Source organism: Oncorhynchus masou, chromosome 24, assembly GCF_036934945.1.
Source record: "Oncorhynchus masou masou isolate Uvic2021 chromosome 24, UVic_Omas_1.1, whole genome shotgun sequence".
NCBI classification, from domain to species: domain Eukaryota; kingdom Metazoa; phylum Chordata; class Actinopteri; order Salmoniformes; family Salmonidae; genus Oncorhynchus; species Oncorhynchus masou.
Window position 1 is genome coordinate 24,547,652 of NC_088235.1, and position 24,493 is coordinate 24,572,144.

The 24,493-nt window shown below is 42.2% G+C and overlaps 1 protein-coding gene across 1 annotated transcript in view; it reads right to left on the minus strand.

Annotated features, from left to right (window-relative positions):
• Positions 1-23,625, minus strand: part of LOC135511925 (protein sidekick-2-like) — a 645,207-nt gene extending 621,582 nt beyond the window's left edge. Inside the window, exon 1 of the mRNA XM_064933447.1 lies at positions 22,539-23,625. Within this exon, the coding sequence (XP_064789519.1) occupies positions 22,539-22,674 (136 nt within the window). The 5' untranslated portion in view covers positions 22,675-23,625. The remainder of the gene's footprint in view (positions 1-22,538) is intronic.
• Between the last annotated feature and the right edge of the window lie 868 nt (positions 23,626-24,493).

Consider the following 24,493-nt stretch of genomic DNA (forward strand, 5'->3'; position numbering starts at 1 on the left):
TAAGCATGATAGCACCAGGGGAGTAGAGTGACAGCATGTTAAGCATTATAGTACCAGGGGAGTAGAGTGACGGCATGTTAAGCATGATTGTACCAGGGGAGTAGAGTGACAGCATGTTAAGCATTATAGTACCAGGGGAGTAGAGTGACGGCATGTTAAGCCTTATAGTACCAGGGGAGTAGAGTGACGGCATGTTAAGCATTATAGCACCAGGGGAGTAGAGTGACGGCATGTTAAGCATTATAGTACCAGGGGAGTAGAGTGACGGCATGTTAAGCATTATAGTACCAGGGGAGTAGAGTGACGGCATGTTAAGCATGATTGTACCAGGGGAGTAGAGTGACAGCATGTTAAGCATTATAGTACCAGGGGAGTAGAGTGACGGCATGTTAAGCATTATAGTACCAGGAGAGTAGAGTGACGGCATGTTAAGCATTATAGTACCAGGGGAGTAGAGTGACGGCATGTTAAGCATGATTGTACCAGGGGAGTAGAGTGACAGCATGTTAAGCATTATAGTACCAGGGGAGTAGAGTGACGGCATGTTAAGCCTTATAGTACCAGGGGAGTAGAGTGACGGCATGTTAAGCATTATAGCACCAGGGAGTAGAGTGACGGCATGTTAAGCATTATAGTACCAGGGAGTAGAGTGACGGCATGTAAAGCATTATAGTACCAGGGGAGTAGAGTGACGGCATGTTAAGCATTATAGTACCAGGAGAGTAGAGTGACGGCATGTTAAGCATTATAGTACCAGGGGAGTAGAGTGACGGCATGTTAAGCATTATAGTACCAGGGGAGTAGAGTGACGGCATGTTAAGCATTATAGTACCAGCGGAGTAGAGTGACGGCATGTTAAGCATTATATTAACAGGGGAGTAGAGTGACGGCATGTTAAGCATTATAGTACCAGGGGAGTAGAGTGACGGCATGTTAAGCATTACAGCACCAGGGGAGCAGAGTGACGGCATGTTAAGCATTATAGTACCGGGGGAGTAGAGTGACGGCATGTTAAGCATTATAGTACCAGGGGAGTAGAGTGACGGCATGTTAAGCATGATTGTACCAGGGGAGTAGAGTGACGGCATGTTAAGCATGATTGTACCAGGGGAGTAGAGTGACGGCCTGGTGAGCATTATAGTACCAGGGGAGTAGAGTGACGGCATGTTAAGCATTATATTACCAGGGGATTAGAGTGACGGCATGTTAAGCATTATAGCCCCAGGAGAGTAGAGTGACGGCATGTTAAGCATAATAGCACCAGGGGAGTAGAGTGACGGCATGTTAAGCATTATAGTACCAGGGGAGTAGAGTGACGGCATGTTAAGCATTATAGTACCAGCGGAGTAGAGTGACGGCATGTTAAGCATTATATTACCAGGGGAGTAGAGTGACGGCATGTTAAGCATTATAGTACCAGGGGAGTAGAGTGACGGCATGTTAAGCATGATTGTACCAGGGGAGTAGAGTGATGGCATGTTAAGCATGATTGTACCAGGGGAGTAGAGTGACGGCCTGGTGAGCATTATAGTACCTGTGGAATAGAGTGACGGCATGTTAAGCATTATGGTAACAGGGGAGTAGAGTGACGGCATGTTAAGCATTATAGCACCAGGGGAGTAGAGTGACGGCATGTTAAGCATTATAGTACCGGGGGAGTAGAGTGACGGCATGTTAAGCATTTTAGCCCCAGGAGAGTAGAGTGACAGCATGTTAAGCATGATAGCACCAGGGGAGTAGAGTGACGGCATGTTAAGCATTATAGTACCAGCAGAGTAGAGTGACTGCATGTTAAGCATTATAGTACCAGGGGAGTAGAGTGACGGCATGTTAAGCATTATAGTACCGGGGGAGTAGAGTGACGGCATGTTAAGCATTATAGTACCGGGGGAGTAGAGTGACGGCATGTTAAGCATTATAGTACCATGGTAGTAGAGTGACGACATGTTAAGAATGATCGTACCAGGGGAGTAGAGTGATGGCATGGTAAACATTATAGTACCAGGAGAGTAGAGTGACGGCATGTTAAGCATTATAGTACCAGGGGAGTAGAGTGACGGCATGTTAAGCATTATAGTACCAGGGGAGTAGAGTGACGGCATGTTAAGCATTATAGCACCAGGGGAGTAGAGTGACGGCATTTTAAGCATTATAGTACCAGGGGAGTAGAGTGACGGCATGTTAAGCATTATAGTACCAGCGGAGTAGAGTGACGGCATGTTAAGCATTATAGAACCAGGGGAGTAGAGTGACGGCATGTTAAGCATTATTGTACCATGGGAGTAGAGTGACAGCATGTTAAGCATTATAGCACCAGGAGAGTAGAGTGACGGCATGTTAAGCATTATAGTACCAGGGGAGTAGAGTGACGGCATGTTAAGCATTATAGTACCAGGAGAGTAGAGTGACGGCATGTTAAGCATTATAGCACCAATGGGAGTAGAGAGAGAAACAGATAGAGAGAGAGAGAGAGACAGAGATAGATAGAGAGACAGACAGACAGACAGACAGACAGACAGACAGACAGACAGACAGACAGACAGAGACAGACAGACAGACAGACAGACAGACAGACAGACAGACAGACAGACAGACAGACAGACAGACAGACAGACAGACAGGAGAGAGAGAGAGAGAGAGAGAGAGAGAGTGACATACTCACACACACCTCCCCTAGGGGAGGGTTATTTCAGGGTTCAGAGGTTTCTGAGCTCCAGCCAATCTGATTGTATTTCCATTTTAAATGTACAAGGAGCTGTATGAGGGAGTCGGGGGCTTAAAGGGCCTGCTGAAGCTGTTTCACACTGGGGTCTTTGATCATTTCCATTACACCACACTGTGTGACACACACACACCGCATGCACGCAAACACACAACTCATTTATGCGTACACACTTCCTGATTGTACACACACCACATTCACGCATACACACCACACACACACACACACACACCCATACATACATACATACACACACACTGGGCTGTTACTGGTAAATACGCCTGCATAGACCTTCCCTTCCCTGCCTGTTTAGGTGTGCATAATGGTCCATAATGGTCTCCTTATGCAGTGCCTTCAAAATGCCCCCCCCCCTTAAATTATTCCACCTTTTGTTGTTTTACAGCCTAAATTAAAAATATATAGAGATTTTTTGTCTCACCCATCAACAAACAATACCCTGAACATATACTGAACAAAAATGTAAACTAAACATGTAATGTGTTGGTCCCATTTTTCAAGAGCTGAATTAAAAGTAATCAGAAATGTTCCATATGCACAAAAAGCTTAGCTCTCTCAAATGTTGTGCACAAATTAGTTTATATCCCTGTTACTTAAGCATGTCTCATTTGATAATGAGATAATAAGCCACCTAACTGGTATGGCATATCTAGAAACTACTGTAATTAAACAGCATTATCACTACACAGGTGTACCTTGTGCTGGGGACAATAAAAGGCCACTCTAAAATGTGCAGTTTTGTTACACAACATAATGCCACAGATGTCTCAGGTTTTCAGCGAGCACTCAATTGGAATGCTGACTGCAGGAATGTCCAACAGAGCTGGAGCCAGAGAATTGAATGTTCATTTCTCTAACATAAGCCACCTCCAACATCGTTTTAGAGAATTTACATACAACTGGCCTCACAACCGCAAACCATGTGTAACCATGCTATCCCTATCTTCCACATCTGGATTGCTCACCTGCAGGATCGTCTGGGGGTGCTCCCCAGTGGGTGGACCTGGCTCCCATGCCTTCTCCCCTGCCCACTCAGTTGAAATCCATACATTAGGGCCTAAGGAATTTATTTCAATTGACTGACTTCTTTCTAATGAACTGACCTCAGTAAAATCTTTGATTGTACAATATTTTCCCATTATTATTTTTACAATTCTTCAAGCTCTGTCAAGTTGATTGTTGATCAATGCTAGGCAGACATTTCAAGTCTTGCCATAGATTTTCAAGCCGATTTAAGTAAAAACTGGTTGAATCTGTGCTTGAAATTCACTACCCGATTGAGGGACCTTACAGACAATTGTATGTGTGGGGTACAGAAATGGGGTAGTCATTCAAAAACCATGTTTAACACTATTATTGAACACAGAGTCCACACAACTTATTATGTGGCTTGTTAAGCACATTTTATTTAAGCTTGACATAACAAAGGGGTTGAATACTTATTGACTCAAGCTTTAAAAAAAAGTTTTTACAGTGTCAAACATTTTCTAAAAAAATCACACTTTGACACTAAGGGGTAGGGGTATTGTGTGTAGATCAGTGAAACAAAATCTCAATTTCATCCATTTTAAATTCAGGCAGTAATGCCAGAACATGTAGAAAAATTAAAGGTGAATAATGTACAGCACATTATACAGCACATTATACAGCACACACTGTACAGGACAGGAAAGCATAGGATGTCCATATTCACATAACCTGGCTTATCTTCAGAGGTCCTCTCAGAAACTCATTTCAAGGACTTGCAGTATACTGTATTGAGAAGTGTATGTTTTCCAGCTGTATTAAAGACTCAAATTAAATGAAGTAACAGTACGGTTATGAGTGACTGAGTCTGCATCCCAAATGGTCCTATTCAGGGCACTATGGGTCCTGGTCAAAAGTATAGTGCACACAAAGCACTACACAGGGAACAGAGTGCCGTTTGGGACACAGACTGACTGTTGCCAATGCCAATGGATGGTTTCTCAAGCTAGGTAATGACAGGTCTATTTTGGGAAGGCAGGATGTAGAGCAGTGTACAGATATCAGGGTTGGGGGGGGAGGGTTATAGATGAAACGACTAGGGGGGCTGAGATAGCACTGGGATTCTTACTGTCTCTCTACACCCCTGCCTTATCAAACAGAGTATAAATGCCATACCCTAAAAGGTATGCATCCTCTATCTGCACCCTTCATCAAGCCTGGTCCTTACTCACTGTGCCTGACATACATCTTTTTGAGGGTCGAAGAAGACTACAACTTCAAAAACAGTACACACAAACACATAACTGCACACACAAAGAAAGCACATCTTGGCAAAGCTATTTATGGGTAAGTAAGTAATCTCAAAACCTCTGTGGTATGAAAGCAATAATAAGAGACCAATCATTCACACAATGGCTGATCAATAAAGGACCATATCATCCATTTCACCAAGAATAACCAGCCAATAATCACAACCAGCATGTTGCTTATTCAAACTGAAGTAGGTGTTTTAAAGAACATCCACAATGACCCAGGGGTGTTTTGTCCAATTCAGGGGAGAGGTGAGGAGAGGAGGCATTGAGCATGCAGCTGCCCCCATGTGTGGCCTTCATGTGTCCCAGTCAACCAGAAGGGAAAAGGGACCCAATTAAAACTAGGCAGGAAGGGACAACCAGCCACCCCTAGGTTGTGTCCCAAATCAGACCCTATTCCATAAATTGTACACTTCTTATGAACAGAGTCCTATCAGCCATTGTCAAAAGTAGAACACTATAGGCAATAGGGTACAATTTGGGAGGTAGACCTGGTCAGTACCACTTCAGACAGTCCCCAAATTAGAGGTAGAGGTAGACCAAAGTTTCAGAACAGAAGCAGTCTATATGCTAATAGGGCTGTCGGAGTTTGTCGTATCACATGGGTCTGCCTGTCAGAGACAGCAGTGACAGGAGCGCAGTTAAGTGGGAGACAAAATATCTAAAAAGTATTTTTTTGTGGTCGACCTCCAGCAGTCATCAGCAGCATGAGGCAGTGTCTCAAAAAGTTGTTATTAAAACCCATCGGATTGTGATTCAGCTCAATGTGCCGAGAGGGAGGTAGGGAGGGAGGGGAGAAATATAGAAGAGGGGCCTTGCGTGACAATGATGGGAGTAAAGTAGGGGCTGAATGGAGAATTGTGATATTACATTGCTGCCTCCCACATGGCACCCTATTCCCTATATGGTGCACTGTTTATGACTAGACTCCTGTCCCTGTTCAAAAGTAGTGCACTATAAAGAATTTAATTGATCGCGATGTGGGATGCACACACATAACAGGTCATGCCACTTGCCACTACTGCCACCAGAGCAGGGCATTGTCAGGGTCATGTTCAGTGTACAGTAGAGTGGGTCATAGCAACCTCTATGATGTAGTATTATCTCTGTCTGCTGTAAAGTATTAAAGCCAGAACAGGATTTAGGATTGAGCCATGAATCCTCCCAAAAACGTACACTAAATGGATGTGTGTATGCCTGACACCTGCCTGAGTGTGTGTGTGTGTGTGTGTGTGTGTGTGTGTGTGTGTGTGTGTGTGTGTGTGTGTGTGTGTGTGTGTGTGTGTGTGTGTGTGTGTGTGTGTTAGGGGTGTAACGGTACACATACAGACCTTGTTCGGTCCGCACAGTGAACCCTCCACTGTATGAGTTGTATTCCATATCCTCGAGTAAGTCAGCTTGGGTAAAGCTGAAAGGGCATTGTAGGCTATTCTGTTAAAACAACTAGAGCCTATGCACAAACATTATCATCTGAAATTTGCAGAAATCACTCTGCCATTTCCTGGTTGCTAAAACGTTAATAGTTCGCCTAATTTCATTATATGTGAAAAAATAAGCTAGTACTGTATAGTGTAGAGAATCATTGTACCATCTAAACCACTGTGAAATATATTTTTCATAACCAAAAATATTGCTGGTGCATAAAACTGAAATTAAAAGACCCAAAAACAAAACTTAAGAACAAGAAGCATAGAAATAGTGCACATACTGTAGAACAGATCTACTGCATCTTAGACTTGCTTTCAAGTAGAATGATATATCTATAACTCACATTTCTATGTGAATTTGGTCAGGTCACATAAAAAGTTACATATTGCCAAACTGTATGCCGTCAGATCCCTACTGGACTTCTGACATCGTGGGGGTCGGTTCCGGTATCTGGGCCCAGAGGAGCAGTATTGAGTTCCGGTGGAGGACATTCTGGGTCGCAACATCATCCTTGATTTCCATCTTTGCCACCCGCTCCTGTAACTCGGGCCGTCCCTCTGGCCATCATTGTCTTGCAGCTGGAGGGTTGATAGTGTCACATCTACTCCAGCTCCTCCCCTCCGGCGTTGGTCACCGGTTTACTAACCACTGGTCCTGGGAACCATCATCAGCACCATTCTTCATTAGGCACACTTGGACTCCATTACCTCCCCTTTATCTGGCACTCCCTTAGGTTCTTTCCCCAGGCAGTATTGCTTTCTGTGGTTCGTGTCTAGATCCTATTCCTATGTTGTATTGTTCCATGTTTCTTGTTATATTAAAGTTACCACCTGCACCTGCTTCTCGACTCCCAGCGTCTACTTTACATCCCAGTAGATTACAATGGTGATGGGGAGAGTTGAGGATAAAACGTTAACAGTATGTCACCACTGTTCATTGAGAATAGCCTATGCAGTGTGCCGTGGGTAGCTTGTTGTTTTCGACCAATCACAAGTCATCAAAGTGGCACTACAGTCATAGACCCTACGTGTGTGGCAAAGCGAGATTGGAGATTATTTAATATCTAAAAATTTGAATTAAAATTATGGAATTAAAAGGTAAATAAAGAGTATATGCTACAACAACTAGTCGGCTGCTACTGAATAATCTGAATGGTGTTTTTTGTAACTTTAGGACAGGAAGAAAGCACATGCAGCCTCAATAAGCATAGCTCGTTAGCTAGCTAACTTAGCTAGCTTAGCTAACTAGTTTCTCTCGGTTTGATGCAGTCTAGAAAGGTACTACGTAATTATATTGGATGTTAAATAACCTAGCTATGACAAGCTAGAAGTTAGTCTACTAGTGTGAGTAGGCTTAATATGTTTGGTTGCCGTCTCTCTGGCTGTGTTTACACAGGAAGCCAAATTCTGATTTTTTTTTTCTCACTAATTGGTCTTTTGACCAATCAGATCAGCTCTGAAAAAGATCTTAAGTGAAAAGATCTGATGTGATTGGTCAAAAGACCAATTTGTGGAAAAAAATTCAGAATTGGGCTGCCTTTGTAAACGCTTCACTCCCTCCCTCCTCCTTGTGCCCGTGTCACTTGCTCTCAGTACATAAACGCAAGGCCCCTCCTCCGCTTGCTAGAACATCTCTCCCTCGTGCTTTATCAGCTCTGGATACTAAAGTAGCTTACAAATGGACTTTTCTGCTGGTTCCCTCACTCAGATTGGACCGGGTCTCGATCCGATCAGGTTTAAATGGAACGGGTCTAGTTTTCCTCGGGTCTGTTCGGAACGGGTCTCTATATTTCAAAATGTATTTATGCATATTGGTTCCGGATGGGAACGCCCCAGGTCCATTTCGGAACGTGTCCTACCTTTTGGACCTGTGAAGACCTCTAGAGGCCCAATATAACAATCATGTCACAACAGACAATGCCAGGAACATTGTGAAGGATGTCACAACATACAATGCCAGGAACCATGTAAATGATGTCACGACAGACAATGCCAGGAACATAGTGAATGATATCACAGAAGACAATGTCAGGAACATTGTGAATGCTGTCACAACAGACAACGGCAGGAACATTGTGAATGCTGTCACAACAGACAATGCCAGGAACATTGTGAATGCTGTCACAACAGACAACGGCAGGAACATTGTGAATGCTGTCACAACAGACAACGGCAGGAAATTGTGAATGCTGTCACAACAGACAATGCCAGGAACATTGTGAATGCTGTCACAACAGACAATGCCAGGAACATTGTGAATGCTGTCACAGAAGCTGGCCTTGGGCTACAAATACATGTAGGTTGCCAAAAAAACAAAAAAATAAAGTAACTGTTGGCATTTAATTTACAGTTGAAGTCGGAAGTTTACATACACCTTAGCCAAATACAATTCAACTCAGTTTTTCACAATTCCTGATATTTAATCCTGGTAAAAATACCCTGTCGTAGGTCAGTTAGAATCACCACTTTATTTTAAGAATGTGAAGGTCAAACGTTTCGGGTAGCCTTTCACAAGCTTCCCACAATAAGTTGGGTGAATTTTGGCCCATTCCTACTGACAGAGCTGGTGTAACTGAGTCAGGTTTGTAGTCCTCCTTGCTCACACACGCAATTTCAGTTCTGCCCACAAGTCTTCTATAGGATTGAGGTCAGAGCTTTGTGATGGCCATTCCAATACATTGACTTTGTTGTCCTTAACCTCTCTGGGATATGTGGGACGCTAGCTTCCCACCTGGCCAAAAGTCAGGGAAAATGCAGAGTGCCAAATTCAAATAAATTACTAAAGAAATCAAACTTTCATTAAATCACACATGCAAGATAGCAAATTAAAGCTACTCTTGTTGTGAATCCAGCCAACATGTCAGATTTCAAAAAGGCTTTTCAGCGAAAGCAAACAATGCTATTATCTGAGGATAGCACCTCCGTAAAAAAAAGAGAGAGAAACCATATTTTAACCCTGCAGGCGCGACACAAATCGCAGAAATAAAAATATAATTCATGCCTTACATTTGACAAGCTTCTTTTGTTGGCACTCCAATATGTCCCATAAACATCACAAATGGTCCTTTTGTTCGATTAATTCTGTCAATATATATCCAAAATGTCCATTTATTTGGCGCGTTTGATCCAGAAAAACAAGTTCCAACTTGCATAAGGTGACTACAAAGTATCTCAAAGGCTACCTGTAAACTTTGCCAAAACCTTTCAAACTACTTTTGTAATACAACTTTAGGTGTTTTTTAACGTAAATAAACAATAAAATTGAAGACGGGATGATCTGTGTTCAATACAGGAAGAAAACAAACTGTAGCTAGCTTTCTGGCCTCTATCTAAGAGTACACTTCAAGTGACCCTCGTTCAAGATGGCCGTACTTCTGCAATACACAAAGGAATAACCTCAACCGATTTCTAAAGACTGTTGACATCCAGTGGAAGCGATAGGAACTGCAAGAAGGTCCCTTAATACATCTGGATTCTCAATGAAACTCATTGAAAAGAGAGTGACCTCAAAATCGGGATTTCACCTGCTAAATAATTTCTGTTATACTCACACACATGATTCAAACAGTTTTAGAAACATGAGAGTGTTTTCTATCCAAATCTACTAATAATATGCATATCTTATCTTCTGGGGATGAGTAGAAGGCAGTTGAATGTGGGCATGCATTTCATCCGGACATGAAAAAACTGCCCAGTCACCAAGAAGTTAAGCCATTTTGCCACAACTTTGGAAGTATGCTTGGGGTCATTGTCCATTTGGCAGAACCATTTGAGACCAAGCTTTAACTTCCTGACTGATGTCTTGAGATGTTGTTCAATATATCCACATATTTATCCATCCTTATGATGCCATCTATTTTGTGAAGCGCACCAGTCCCTCCTGCAGCAAAGACCCCCACAACATGATGCTGCCACCCCCGTGCTTCACGGTTGGGATGGTGTTCTTCGGCTTACAAGCCTCCCCCTTTTTCCTCCAAACATAATGATGGTCATTATGGCCAAACAGTTGTATTTTTGTTTCATCAGACCAGAGGATATTTCTCCAAAAAGTACAATCTTTGTCCCCATGTGCAGTTGCAAACCGTAGTCTGGCTTTTTTTTATGGCGGTTTTGGAGCAGTGCTTTCTTTCTTGCTGAGTGGCCTTTCAGGTTATGTTGATATAGGACTGGTTTTACTAAGGATATAGATACTTTTGTACCTATTCCCTCCAGCATCTTCACAAGGTCCTTTTCTGTTGTTCTGGGATTGATTTGCACTTTTCGCACGAAAGTACATTAATCTTTAGGAGAGAATAACGTGTTTCCTTCCTGAGCGGTATGACGGCTGCGTGGTCCCATGGTGTTTATACTTGCGTACTATTGTTATGTACAAATGAACGTGGTACCTTCAGGGGTTTGGAAATTGCTCCCAATGATGACTTGTGCAGGTCTACAATTTTTTTCCTAATGTCTTGGCTGATTTATTTTGATTTTTCCAATGATGTCAAGCAAAGAGGCACTGAGTTTGAAGGTAGGCCTTCAAATACATGCACAGGTACACCTCCAATTGACTCAAATTATGTCAATAAGCCTATCAGAAGCTTCTAAAACCATTACATAATTTTCTGGAATTTTCCAAGCTGTTTAAAGGCACAGTCAACATTGTATATGTACATTCTGACCCACTGGAATTGTGATACAGTGAATTATAAGTGAACTAATCTGTCTGTAAACAATAGTTGGAAACATTACTTGTGTCATGCTCAAATTAGATGTCCTAACCGACTTGCCAAAACTATAGTTTGTTCACAAGACACTTGTGGAGTGGTTGAAAAACGAGTTTTAATAACTCCAACCTAAGTGTATGTAAACTTTCTTCTTCAACTGTATGCTGTACCGTAACTGAAAAGAAAAAGTGTCCCCAAAACCACAATTAGTACCAAACCGTGGGTTTGGTAAACCATTACATCCCTAGTGTGTGAGTGTGTTTGCTCAGCAAGTGTTTGAGGTGGACTTAGTAGGGCTTGGATGATATCAGTATCTCAATACTCCTTAGTATCGCGTCAAGGAAACAAAACTTGAAGCGGATCAACTGTACCTTCTTTAGGAAAACAGCCCTAATGTTGAAAACAAACATAATTATGTGGTCATTCAGAGAACATTTCTTTTTACTGATAGCAGGTTTATAAAGACCCAAACAGTTTTATTTGCTGTAGGTTTTCATTTTTGACATGTAAAAAATATTACCATACTGGTATCGTCACAGTCCTAGCACTTAACCCATGTTGTGAAACATGTTACAGTTCTCTGAGGAGTGGAGTTTGTGTCCAGCCCTCTATCTCTCTGGCACCTTGGCTGCCACCCCAGTCAGCAGGGAGGCTATGACTTGGCAAGCTCAAGTACATGAGGGCCCTATATCTCACTAGTGACTGTTTTTAACCACACCATAGCCCAAATGCTTTATTGACGGAGCACTTGAACCCACACTATTGACTGGGAAAGAGGGAGCAAATATTGGCAGAGACCTTGAACCCCCATATTCACTGGAGAAAGGGGAGAAAATATTGACAGAGCCCTTGAACCTCCATATTCACTGGAAAAGAGAGAGAGAGAGAGAGAGAGAGAGAGAGAGAGAGAGTGTGTGTGTGTGTGTGTGTGTGTGTGTGTGTGTGTGTGTGTGTGTGTGTGTGTGTGTGTGTGTGTGTGTGTGTGTGTGTGTGTGTGTGCACATGTGCGTACTGCATCACACAACAATTTACTCAAGCATTTTAACAAGGGGCATTTTTGGTGAGAATAAGGGATTATCCAACATAATCATGGGACTTGAAGAGAATTGCTGACTGGATAATACAGTGGCAAGAAAAAGTATGTGAACCCTTTGGAAATACCTGGATTTCTGCACAAATTGGTCATAAAATTTGATCTGATCTTCATCCAGGTCACAACAATAGACAAACACAGTCTGTTTAAACTAATAACACAAAAACAATTATCCGTTTTCATGTCTTTATTGAACACACCTTGTAAACATTCACAGTGCAGGGTGGAAAAAATATGTGAACTCTTGGATTTAATAACTGGTTGACCCTCCTTTGGCAGCAATAACCTCAACCAAACGTTTCCTGTAGTTCTGGATCAGACCTGCACAACGGTCAGGAGGAATTTTGGACCATTGCTCTTTACAAAACTGTTTCAGTTCAGCAATATTCTTGGGATGTCTGGTGAGAACTGCTCTCTAGAGGTCATGCCACAGCATCTCAATCGGGTTGAGGTCAGGACTCTGACTGGGCAACTCCAGAATTAATATTTTCTTCTGTTGATGCCATTCTGTTGTTGATTTACTTCTGTTTTTTGGGTCGTTGTCCTGTTGCATCACAAAACTTCTGATGAGCTTCAATTGGCGGACAGATAGCCTAACATTCTCCTGCAAAATGTCTTAATAAACTTGGGAATTCATTTTTCAGTCAAAGATAGCAAGCCCAGGACCTGAGGCAGCAAAGTTGCCCCAAACCATGATTCTCCCTACAACATGCTTTACAGTTGGGATCAGTTTTTGATGTTGATGTTGGTGTGCTGTGCCTTTAATTTTCTTACCTTCATTTACAGTGGCAAATAAGACTTGGCTTTGGCAGAATATCTCTGTGTAGATAAATGCTTGATAAACCCATAAGCAAACACACACACAAACGCGCGCGCGACATACACACACACACACACAGAGTGAGAGAGCTCTAACTACACAGCCAAGAGGCAGAGTGAAAAAAGGCCAAAGAAACCTCTCTTTTGTTGAATCAGTCAAAAGATCCACAAACAGATGCAGTAGCCATACACATGTCACCATTATTTAACTAGGCAAGTCAGTTCAGAACAAATTCTTATTTCCAATGAAAGCCTACCAGATTAACTGCCTTGTTCAGGTGCAGAACAACAGCTCATGGATTTGATCCAGCAACCTTTCAGTTACTGGCCCAAAGCTCTAACCACTAGGCTACCCGCTGCGTGTCATTCTTCACGTTAATGAATATCCAATCTCCATAGGGGCTGGCTGCCATTCTTTCCATACTACACAATGTAATACTAATAGCAAGGGTATGGTAACAGTGGGTTAGGGTTAGGGCATAAGGCCACCGGGCGGCAGGGTAGCCTAGTGGTTAGAGCGTTGGGCTCGCAACGGAAGGTTGCAAGTTCAAACCCCCAAGCTGACAAGGTACAAATATGTTGTTCTGCCCCTGAACAAGGCAGCTAACTCACAAATAAGAATTTGTTCTTAACTGACTTGCCTAGTTAAATTAAATAAATAAACTGGTCAAAAGTAGTGCACTGTATAGGGAAAAGGGTGTAATTTGGGATGCACCCAGTGAGCTTCTGAAAAGGTTTCGCTCTCTGTGGACTCTATTAGTCATCCTGATGAATTAAGATTCAGAGCACTAGTAAGATCAACAGGCCCCTGCAGTCTCTTTAATACAGTATAAGGCACTTCCTCTCCAGTAATGATTCCATATACTCCTCCTTTATGCTTCCTGTAATTGGAGAGAGAGAGAGAGAATATGAAGCAGGAGGGCTGTGCAGGGGAAGAGACAGCAGGTGGTGTGGTTTTCTGCAATATAAATCAATCTGTGTGTGTGTATCATAATGAGAGCACCATGCTTGGTTATAGTGTAAGTGAGTGAGTATTGTGGGTAAACGTGCTCGGAATAGCGGAGTGGCTGTGTGGATCACTAACTGTAGTGTGTATGCTGTGTGGCAGTGTGGATCACTAACTGTAGTGTGTATGCTGTGTGGCAGTGTGGATCACTAACTATAGTGCGTATGCTGTGTGGCAGTGTGGATCACTAACTATAGTGTGTATGCTGTGTGGCAGTGTGGATCACTAACTGTAGTGTGTATGCTGTGTGCCAGTGTGGATCACTAACTGTAGTGCGTATGCTTTGTGGCAGTGTGGATCACTAACTATAGTGTGTATGCTGTGTGGCAGTGTGGATCACTAACTGTAGTGCGTATGCTGTGTGGCAGTGTGGATCACTAACTATAGTGTGTATGCTGTGTGGCAGTGTGGATCACTAACTATAGTGTGTATGCTGTGTGGCAGTGTGGATCAGAAATATAAATAGATCATAAATATATACTCTGAGGCGCTGCTCTAGGCCACAGACAGCCCTCCGCGTGGCGGGCAGGCAGGCAGGGCCATGGGGATGGAGAGGCAGGAAAAAAGGGGACCACGTTCTCCAGGGATGTCCATGAGGCAAACAGAGATGAAACTAGATCTGTGTTTTTTTTACAGCATCAGAGCATCAAGGTTGTTTTTTACTTCAGCATGTGTGTTTTTTCCAAGGCTGAGCTTTTGTGTTGGACTAAAACTCGGGGAATTTCCTTCGAGAGTTACAGAGAGTCTGTAGAACATGACCAGGAGGTTAAGCTGACCTGCTCCCTAGAATATTTAACAACCTTGCTGCTGGCTGGTGCCAGTTACATCTCCTTTCACTTCTTCTCTTACTCACTCCTCAACAGTCAATCTCATATCATCAGAACAAGGACGCTTGTGATCACACCAAAGGCCACAAGGCTTTGAAACAGAACAACAAAAATCAAAAAAATGAGGAAAATGTTCCCTATCTAAATGTTTTTCAAACTGCAGTTTGAAGAACCATCCTTGACTGGATGTCTCCTCAAGGTCTCTGGCTGCCTCATAAAGTGGATTGCGAATGTTTTCAACCCCTTGGCATTTTTTTAAATTTTGTTGCCTTACAACCTGGAATTAACATGGATTTTTTGGGGGGGGGTGTATCATTTGATTTACACAACATCCCTAAAACTTTGAAAAATACAAATATTTTTTACTGTGAAACAACAAGAAATAAGATTAAAAGAAAATGAAAACTTGAGCGTGCATACCTATTCACCCCCCCCAAGTCATTACTTTGTAGAGCCAGCTTTTGCAGCAAATCCATCTGCAAGTCTCTTGGGGTATGTCTCTATAAACTTGGCACATCGAGCCACTGGGATTTTTGCCCATTCTTCAAGGAAAACTGCTTCAGCTCCTTCAAGTTGGATGGGTTTCGCTGGTGTACAGCAATCTTTAAGTCATACCAAAGATTCTCAATTGGATTGAGGTTGGGATTTGACTAGGCCATTCTAAGACATTTAAATGTTTCCCCTTAAACCACTCGAGTGTTGCTTTGGCAGTATGCTTAGGATCATTGTCCTGCTGGAAGGTGAACCTCCTGCCCAGTCTCAAATCTTTGGAAGACTGAAACAGGTTTGCCTCAATAATTTCCCTCTATTTAGCGCCATCCACCATTCCTTCAATTCTGACCAGTCCCTGCAGAAGAAAGCTACATTTTTTGTCTCCTCTGACCAGAGAACCTTCTTCATATGTTTGGGGAGTCTCCCACAGGCCTTTTGGTGAACACCAAACTTGTTTGCTTATTTTTTTCTTTAAGCAATGGCTTTTTCTGGCCACACTTCCATAAAGCCCAGGACTGTGGAGTGTACGGCTTAAAGTGGTCCAATGGACAGATACTCCAATCTCCAATGTGGAGCTTTGCAGCTCCTTCAGGGTCATCTTTGGTCTCTTTGTTGCCTCTCTGATTAATGCCATCCTTGCCTGGTCTGTAAATTTTGCTGGGCAGCCCTCTCTTGGCAGGTTTGTTGTAGTGCCATATTCTTTTAATTTTTTAATAATGGATTTAAATGGTGCTCCGTGGGATGTTCAATAAAATGCAAATGAATTACTTAAAAATCATACAATGTGATTTTCTGGATTTTTGTTTTAGATTCCGTCTCTCACAGTTGAAGTGTACCTATGATAAAAATTACAGACCTCTACATGCTTTGTAAGTAGGAAACCCTGCAAAATCAGCAGTGTATCAAAAACTTGTTCTCCCCACTGTATGCACACACCACATTTCTGGGGTTTTTTCTCCATTTTTTTTATATGTTTTTTTCATTTCACTTCACCAATTTGGAATATTTTGTGTATGTCCATCACATGAAATCCAAATAAAAATCTATTTCAATTACAGGTTGTAATGTAACAAAATAGGAAAAACACCAAAGGAGATGAACACTTTTGCAAGGCACTGTACAATCAGAAAGTGGCCTTCTTTGATGGAATTGTATTTGGAGAGAGAGAGCATAGGAAATATGACATGAGGCTTAGCTAGCCATGCTTACCATTCAATGCTCACATACTTAGACCAAACTAAATCAAACTTCAACTTTCACGTGTCAAGGGTCAAAGTTGAAGTTTGATTTAGTTTGGTCTAAGTATGTGAGCATTGAATGGTAAGCATGGCTAGCTAAGCCTCATGTCATATTTCCTATGCTCTCTCTCTCCAAATACAATTCCATCAAATTGTCAGTCATGGCGATCTAAAAATGACCCCCATTCTAAACATCCCCAGCATTCCGTGTAGGCCGGAAGACTGAGAGACAAAGGGAGAAGCTGTGCTATCATAAATACAGTATTTTATGCATTCTAAATTACCGCCCATTTGGAAATGGAAAATGCAATAAATATTTACTCTGAGCTGCGCTTCGATAGGTTGGTGGTAGATGGAAGGCCGTGTTGCCAAACCGAGTCCTTTGAAGAATGTCTCTGGTGGTCAATTGGAAACGTTGTAGAAACGTTGTTGTGTGATAGACAGGATACTCTGTCTGTTCCTTCCTAACCCCCGTTTGCAGCTGCTGTTGCTAACTCAACAACTAGGAGGTATCACTTCTGTAGTGAATAAGAGTTCGAAGTTCATACCATTCGCAACCAAAGCTCACGCTGATGTTGGCTTCGTTCTGTAGTTATTATCTGAACCATTCTGACATCAGACCGTCTTCCTCACATCCTCGGAACAGGAGGTTATATTGTCATCAAGGCTTTATATAGGAAGGGAGAGGAGGGCGTGTTTGAAAGGTTTTATAACCCATGTCCCTTCACAGGGGCGGGCCAACCTTATGAATACCCAAATCTCTCATTTGGAAGCTAAAATTACATTTCATCTCTTCACCAATAAGTTCATATTCAAACATTTAAATTGAACAACAATTCCATGTGAATCCATAACTACAATTGTGCAGAATTTCCACTGTAGAGTTTATGTCATCTTATCATTGATGAGAATGTCTCAGATGACAACGAAACTGACATCATATTCATTAAGTACCACCGCATATGTTCAATTGGTCGGATTACCAGAATATAGTTCATTTCCCCCACCTTCTGATGTTACCAGAATCTCTATGTTTACCAAGTGGTTTTCAAATTTCACATCAGTAAGGAAGAGAGACAAAAAAGGGGGGAAGAGGTATTTATGACTGTCATAAACCTACCCCCAGGCCAACGTCATGACACCAAACATGACATTCCAATAAAGTCCTCCCCTGCTACTCTGAATTCAAAAATAGAACCTCGTTAAAGATGGCCCTCAACAGCAGGCGACCAGAGCCCATTGTGTCTACAAGGCCAAGTAAATGAGGAAAGGATCAGAAATGGAGAGAAACTGTGAGTGACGGTATGCCGTAGCTATAAATGTCAGATCTGGCATAATATATGTGGCGAGCCAGGCTGGGGTGTGCTTTGTCACCCTGGTTTATTTTGGGAATTTATCATAGCTATGCTTATGCGAAGTAAGGTAGCATGCCATACGGGGCTTTCAGCTCGCTCTATGGGTCCTTTCCTCTGAACACAAATCCAACAGCCAATGATTGGCAGGAAAGAGCAATGTTTAGACAAACCGTCAACGTCGATTCCGTAGTCTAGCTTTCACGAGCTAGCAAAACCATAATAACACTCCCTCCCTCACTCACTTGTGTCTCCATGACATAAACAGCGTAAAGAACACATGCAGACCAGCTTGTAGCTACACACTAGTTCATTATTATAGAAGAACATAAAGACATCAATGCTGAATACTCCCTCCAGTTCATTATTATACAAGAACATAAAGAACTCACTGCTGAATGCTGAATACTCCCTCTAGTTCATTATTATAGAAGAACATAAAGAACTCACTGCTGAATACTCCCTCCAGTTCATTATTATAGAAGAACAAAGAATTCACTGCTGAATACTCCCTCCAGTTCATTATTATAGAAGAACATAAAGAACTCACTGCTGAATACTCCCTCCAGTTCATTATTATAGAAGAACATAAAGAACTCTGCTGAATACTCCCTCCAGTTCATTATTATAGAAGAACATAAAGAACTCTGCTGAATACTCCCTCCAGTTCATTATTATAGAAGAACATAAAGAACTCTGTTGAATACTCCCTCCAGTTCATTATTATAGAAGAACATAAAGAACTCACTGCTGAATACTCACTCCAGTTCATTCTTATAGAAGAACATGAATTGCTCACTGCTGAATACTCCCTCTAGTTCATTGTTTTCTTCAATGTTGCATACTGATGTTTGACATGACAGTGGATATGCAGAGTACTGGACCTCCTCTAGTGCATCTTTTCTATAGATCTTTAATGCAGGTTATTAGTATACTTCAGTCCACTCTAATGCATACTCTTATGCTCTGCTTCTGTTGAAAGGCCATTTAAAAATGGACAGGGCTGTCTGTCCAGAGTCAGGTCGCTCTGCTCGCCTCCTAATGTCCTTTAATCATTGGAGGGAAAGGGCCTGGGTCACTGTGCTCTCAACTAGCAGTGATGCACTCAGAGACAGTATGAGGAGTGTCCAATTCATTCCTGTGGGTCTTGACCCCTGAATCAATAATGAAAGTTTGGCCGGGCAGGCAGTGCTGCCAGAGCTGAATAGACAGAGCACAGCACTGGCATCTATAGCCACACCATCCCCCCCTACATACAGTATGCACATACACACACTCTCTCTCTGCCACTACCTCCCACACACTCACTCACTCACTCACTCACTCACTCACTCACTCACTCACTCACTCACTCAATTCAATTCAATTCAAGGGGCTTTATTGGCATGGGAAACATGTGTCAACATTGCCAAAGCAGGTAAGGTATATAATATATAAAGTGAAATAAACAATAAAAATTAACAGTAGACATCACACATACAGAAGTTTCAAAACAATAAAGACATTACAAATGTCATATTATATATATATACAGTGTTTTTACAATGTGCAAATGGTACTCTCTCTCTCTCGCTCTCTCGCTCTCTCTCTCTCTCTCTCTCTCTCTCTCTCTCTCTCTCTCTCTCTCTCTCTCTCTCTCTCTCTCTCTCTCTCTCTCTCTCTCTCTCTCTCTCTCTCTCTGACACACACAAAGTGTGAAAAGTGAGTGTCAAGATTGTTAATCCCATGATGCATAAAGTATCAATTCTCAGTAAATGTCAGAGGGAGCGGATCTGCCCTAAAAAATGATGGATATAGCTCTACTTGCAATATCTCAGTATCCCTGTTTGTTTAATTCTAGGGTGAATCCCAAATGACACACTATTCCATTTATAGTGCACTACTTTTGACAAGAGCTGGCGAAAAGTAGTGCACTATATAGGGACTAGGGTGTCATTTGGACTGCAAATCCAGTCTCCTCTTCATTGTATTTTACAGTGGTACAATGATGCTGAGGGCTTAGACTACATCTCCAGAGGTAACGCAGCTCATCCCCTACAGCAGCAGCAATACCTGCATCCCAATTACCTTACCATACTGCTCCACTGGCTTCTGCAGACACAAGCAGGGGAGGGTGAGGGTAGAGGTGAAGAGGAAGGAGGAGGAAAGGAGGGATGGGGGGGTTCAACCAGAGGATATTATCTCTGCTTCTGGATACTCCCTCTCTCTCTCTTTAACTATCTCTCTCACCTCTTCTATTCAAACAGTAATCTTGCTCAAACTTTATATAGTGCATTATGGAGGTATGAAAAAAACATTCTAAATGCACACTTTAAAGGAATTTAAAGCCTTGATGACTGTTTTAATACATTTCCAGTAACAATATTAATGTACACTGATTGCACAAAACATTAGGAACAACTTCCTAATATTGAGTTGCACCCACCTTTGCCCTCAGAACAGCCTCAATTTGTCGGGGCATAGAGTCTACAAGGTGTCCAAAGTTGGCTGGATGTCCTTGGGTGGTGGACCATTCTTGATACACAAAGGAAACTGTTGAGTGTGAAAAACCCAGCAGCATTGCAGTTCTTGGCACACTCAAATGAGTGTGCCTGGCACTTACTGCCATACCCCGTTCAAAGGCACTTGAAGAGAGAATGGGCACACATACATAGTTAAGCTCACAATGACCCCTGAGTATTAAGAGTATTGTCAGCACTGTAATTCCAGTCTTTTCCCCCAATGATTATGACTCTGAATTGTTGCCGTTTTTATAGTCAAGTCAAGTAAAAATGTGTTTGTCACATGCGCTGAATAAAACAAGTGTAGACCTTACTGTGTAATGCTTAATTACAAGTCCTTAACCAACAACGCAGTTCAATAAATAGAGTTACGAAAATATTTACTAAATATACTGAAGTATAGAATAAAAAGTAACACAAATAAAATAACAATAACGGGGCTATATACAGGGGGTACCGATACCGAGTCAATGTGCGGGGACACCAGTTAGTCCAGGTCATTTGTACATGTAGGTAGGTGTAAAGTGACTATGCATAGATAATAAACAGAGAGTAGCAGCAGTGTAAAAACAAAAAGGGGGTGGGGGGTCAATGTAAATAATCCTGGTGGACATTTAAATCTTTTCGTCTTGACCATTCACCCTCTGAATGGTACACATAAACATAATCATGACTCAATTGTCTCAAGGCTTAAAAATCCTTATTTAACCTGTCCCCTCCCCTTCATCTACACCGATGGAAGTGGATTTAAAACAGGTAACCTCAATAAGGGATCATAGCTTCACCTGGTCAGTGTATGTCCTAGAAAGAGCAGGTGTTCCTAATGATTTGTACACTCAGTGTATGTGTGCAGGGTAGGGGTGCTGGAGGGGGACACCTGCTACATAATTATTATACATTAGCCTACCCCCTTTCTCTCTTTACCTCCTTCTGAAAATGCTGGGCAGCGGGTACTCGCATCCACCGCCTCTGGGGATCAGTTCCAGGCTAAATAACTATGAAAAATCATTTCTGCTCCAGCCACCAACATGGCTTCTGTAACTAAATTCACACGGAAGGTACCTTTCCCTTTGAGGACATCAACTCCAGTGGTTGAAAATGTCCCACAAGTGGCTATAGGCCTCTCTGTGAGAAGATAGGGCGACATAATTCAGTCACAGACACACACACACACAGACACACACACAGACACAAACACACAGAGAGAGACACACACAGTCTCTTTTCACATTCAGCATGTTTTGCCCTAGCAGTATTTTATGAATATCAGCATGTGTTGTATCTGTTTATTTACAACCCCGTCTGATTAATTAATTAGGATGTATTAATTAAATTAGTATGTTCACACAGCTGGGCTTCTAATGACAAATTCATAGCGAGTGTTCAAACGTCAGAATAATATTTACCCTAACACTATGTTTAATAACAGTTGAAAATAATGAATCTTAATTCAAATGACATCAATTAAAAACATGGCACTCCAACTGCCAATGTCAAATACAATATAATGTATCATTATTTGTAAAGTAAGAGCAAGTCTGACATCAGCCAGATAAGTCAATTATAATACAGTAGCGTTATGGATTGATCATGACAGATGCATGTTCGATTAGCTGTTGAGTTCACTGACATCTACCAACTACTCCAATTTGTCCTCATGGTAATGCACTCTACTGCATGAGAAAAGCATGTCATGACATAGAGAGAGAAGAGAGAGAGAGAAGAGAGAGAGAGAAGAGAGAGAAGAGAAGAGAAAAAGAGAAGAGAGAGAGAGAGAGGAGAGAGAGAGAAGAGAGAGAGAGAGAGAAAGGAGAGAGAGAGAGAAAGAGAGAGGGAGAGGGAGAGAGAGAGAGAGAGAGAAAGGAGAAAGAGAGAGAGAGAGAGAGAGAGCCACTGCGTGTAAGTTACCATAAGAAGTGTATATAATGATTTTTATAATTCCTTACTGTGACTTTATAGAAATAGGGGACCATTCATTAACGTTGTTCCACGAAAGCACTGCATGATAAAGGGACATAAAGCCTGCACTGGTGTATTACACAAACATAATTATTTTACCTTGAGCTGTTGTGTAGTGGATAAACCGAAAAAACAATAAAATCCATGTGGCACGCCACCTCAATCCAGGCGAATCCCCAACCATTGTCCCCAGCCGGACTAAATGTGCAGCGTGTGTCAGGCACACTGGATACATGTTGCACTGCTGTGGTGCTGACCAAGTCTTCCCAGAGTTCTCTGTGTGCCGGCGTGGATGATGTTACTGTCCTCTCTCCGTGAACGCTGTTGCCGCTGAAACCGGGCAATCTCCGGGCGCTCGAGCGAGAACAAGCTATTCAACAAGCGCCAACTGCTCAGAAGGAACGATACATGAAGCGGGTCAATTTAAAGCTTTGCCGTCACACATATGACGTAAAGAATGCCAACAAATATATAGCCCAAAAATGCCATTAACGGTAGGCTTATGCAATAACGCAGTCATTCAGCAACGTATTTTTCATTTTAAACGTTTCCCCTGTGGATAAAAATACACACTATAGCTTTTTTATGTTTGAACAAAATTGTAGCATACACTCACTGACAGTCGTGGGTTTCCGTCTGTATTGCAGGGGAGCAAACCTATTTCTACCTATTACGAATTGCAAGAAAACAGCTTGAACCTATCTGTGTTCCTTTGAAAAAATCATTTTCAGATTGCAGAGCAGAATTCAATCGGAGGCAGTTCAAATTCTCACTGCACCTGCATCGGAGCAAGTTAAAACATACAATGTCAATGTAGGCAAAGGCAACAATTTAATCTGCAATAGTTTTCCCCTTTCCATAAAAGTTCATCATAAAGTTTATCCTTTGTTGATGGTGAGTCTGATTCTCTCTGATTTGTTTTTGAATATGGGAGAGCGCGAGAGAGAACCGTCTCGCTCCCTGTTACGTGCTCGAGCAACATCCGCGATACTCCCCTCATGAGAAGCCAAAGTTTCCAAAGCCTATTCCCACGTCAGGTCCGGCAATTCCTTTGGTATAAATTCATCTATTCACTCAGTGGTAGTGGTAAATTACGCGGGAAGTATAGGGAGAAGGGGAGTGGGAGAAAAACTTAAAATAACCACGCTATCATCCGCAGCGGAGGAGCCCGGTCCTTACGCTTTAAAAGCAGCGTCCACTGTTCCTTGTGAGAATCCAGGGATGACTGTCGGGCTGCGTCCTGCATGCGCGTGTATGGCAACGTTAGCAGGTTGCCACCACGCGGCAGAGCCCAATAAAGCATCAAGCGACGGAGAACATATTAGCAAGTGATGGAGAATAGTCTACCAAACGATGGAGAACAGCCCATGACCAACATGTGTAGAGGTAAAGTCCCCGTTCTTAACGAAAAAAAGATGTGCTTTGTTGATGAATAAATAATTGCAATGTTCCTTGATACTGTAGATCTAGGCCTAGTCAAAACATCAATTAAACTCATGTTTGCTGCTAGGCTACAGTAATAGGTTGAATACCTATGTGCGTCTGTACAATTTATGGGCATTGTCCTCCATAAGCCACCACATGATCTACCCGAACAAACTGTGAGCAGAATAAGAAGTCACTGCTACCAGCAGGATTTCAGAGAGTAAGGTAAAGCACATCTAGTCATGGGAAACAAAGACAGACATGTGCTGAGGCTGTCAATGTAGAGCTTGATTCATTTTGACAAGTGAATATTCAAACACCTTTTGAACATGTTCACTGTGCTACAAATGGGATTTACACCTTTATCCAGAAGAGAATGGTGGCCAAGAGAGTCAGACAAAATCCCATTGAGACACTTCCTGACTGGCAGTGACTGCATTGTTGAATCAACATATGGTGGACAGTCTGAGACTCATGAATATGGAAGGCATGTGTGTGTGTTTCTATAGGTGTGTGTGTGTGTGTGTGTGTGTGTGTGTGTGTGTGTGTGTGTGTGTGTGTGTGTGTGTGTGTTGTGTGTACGTCTGTAACTATACTTGTGGGGACCAGAAATCCCCACAAGAATTGTA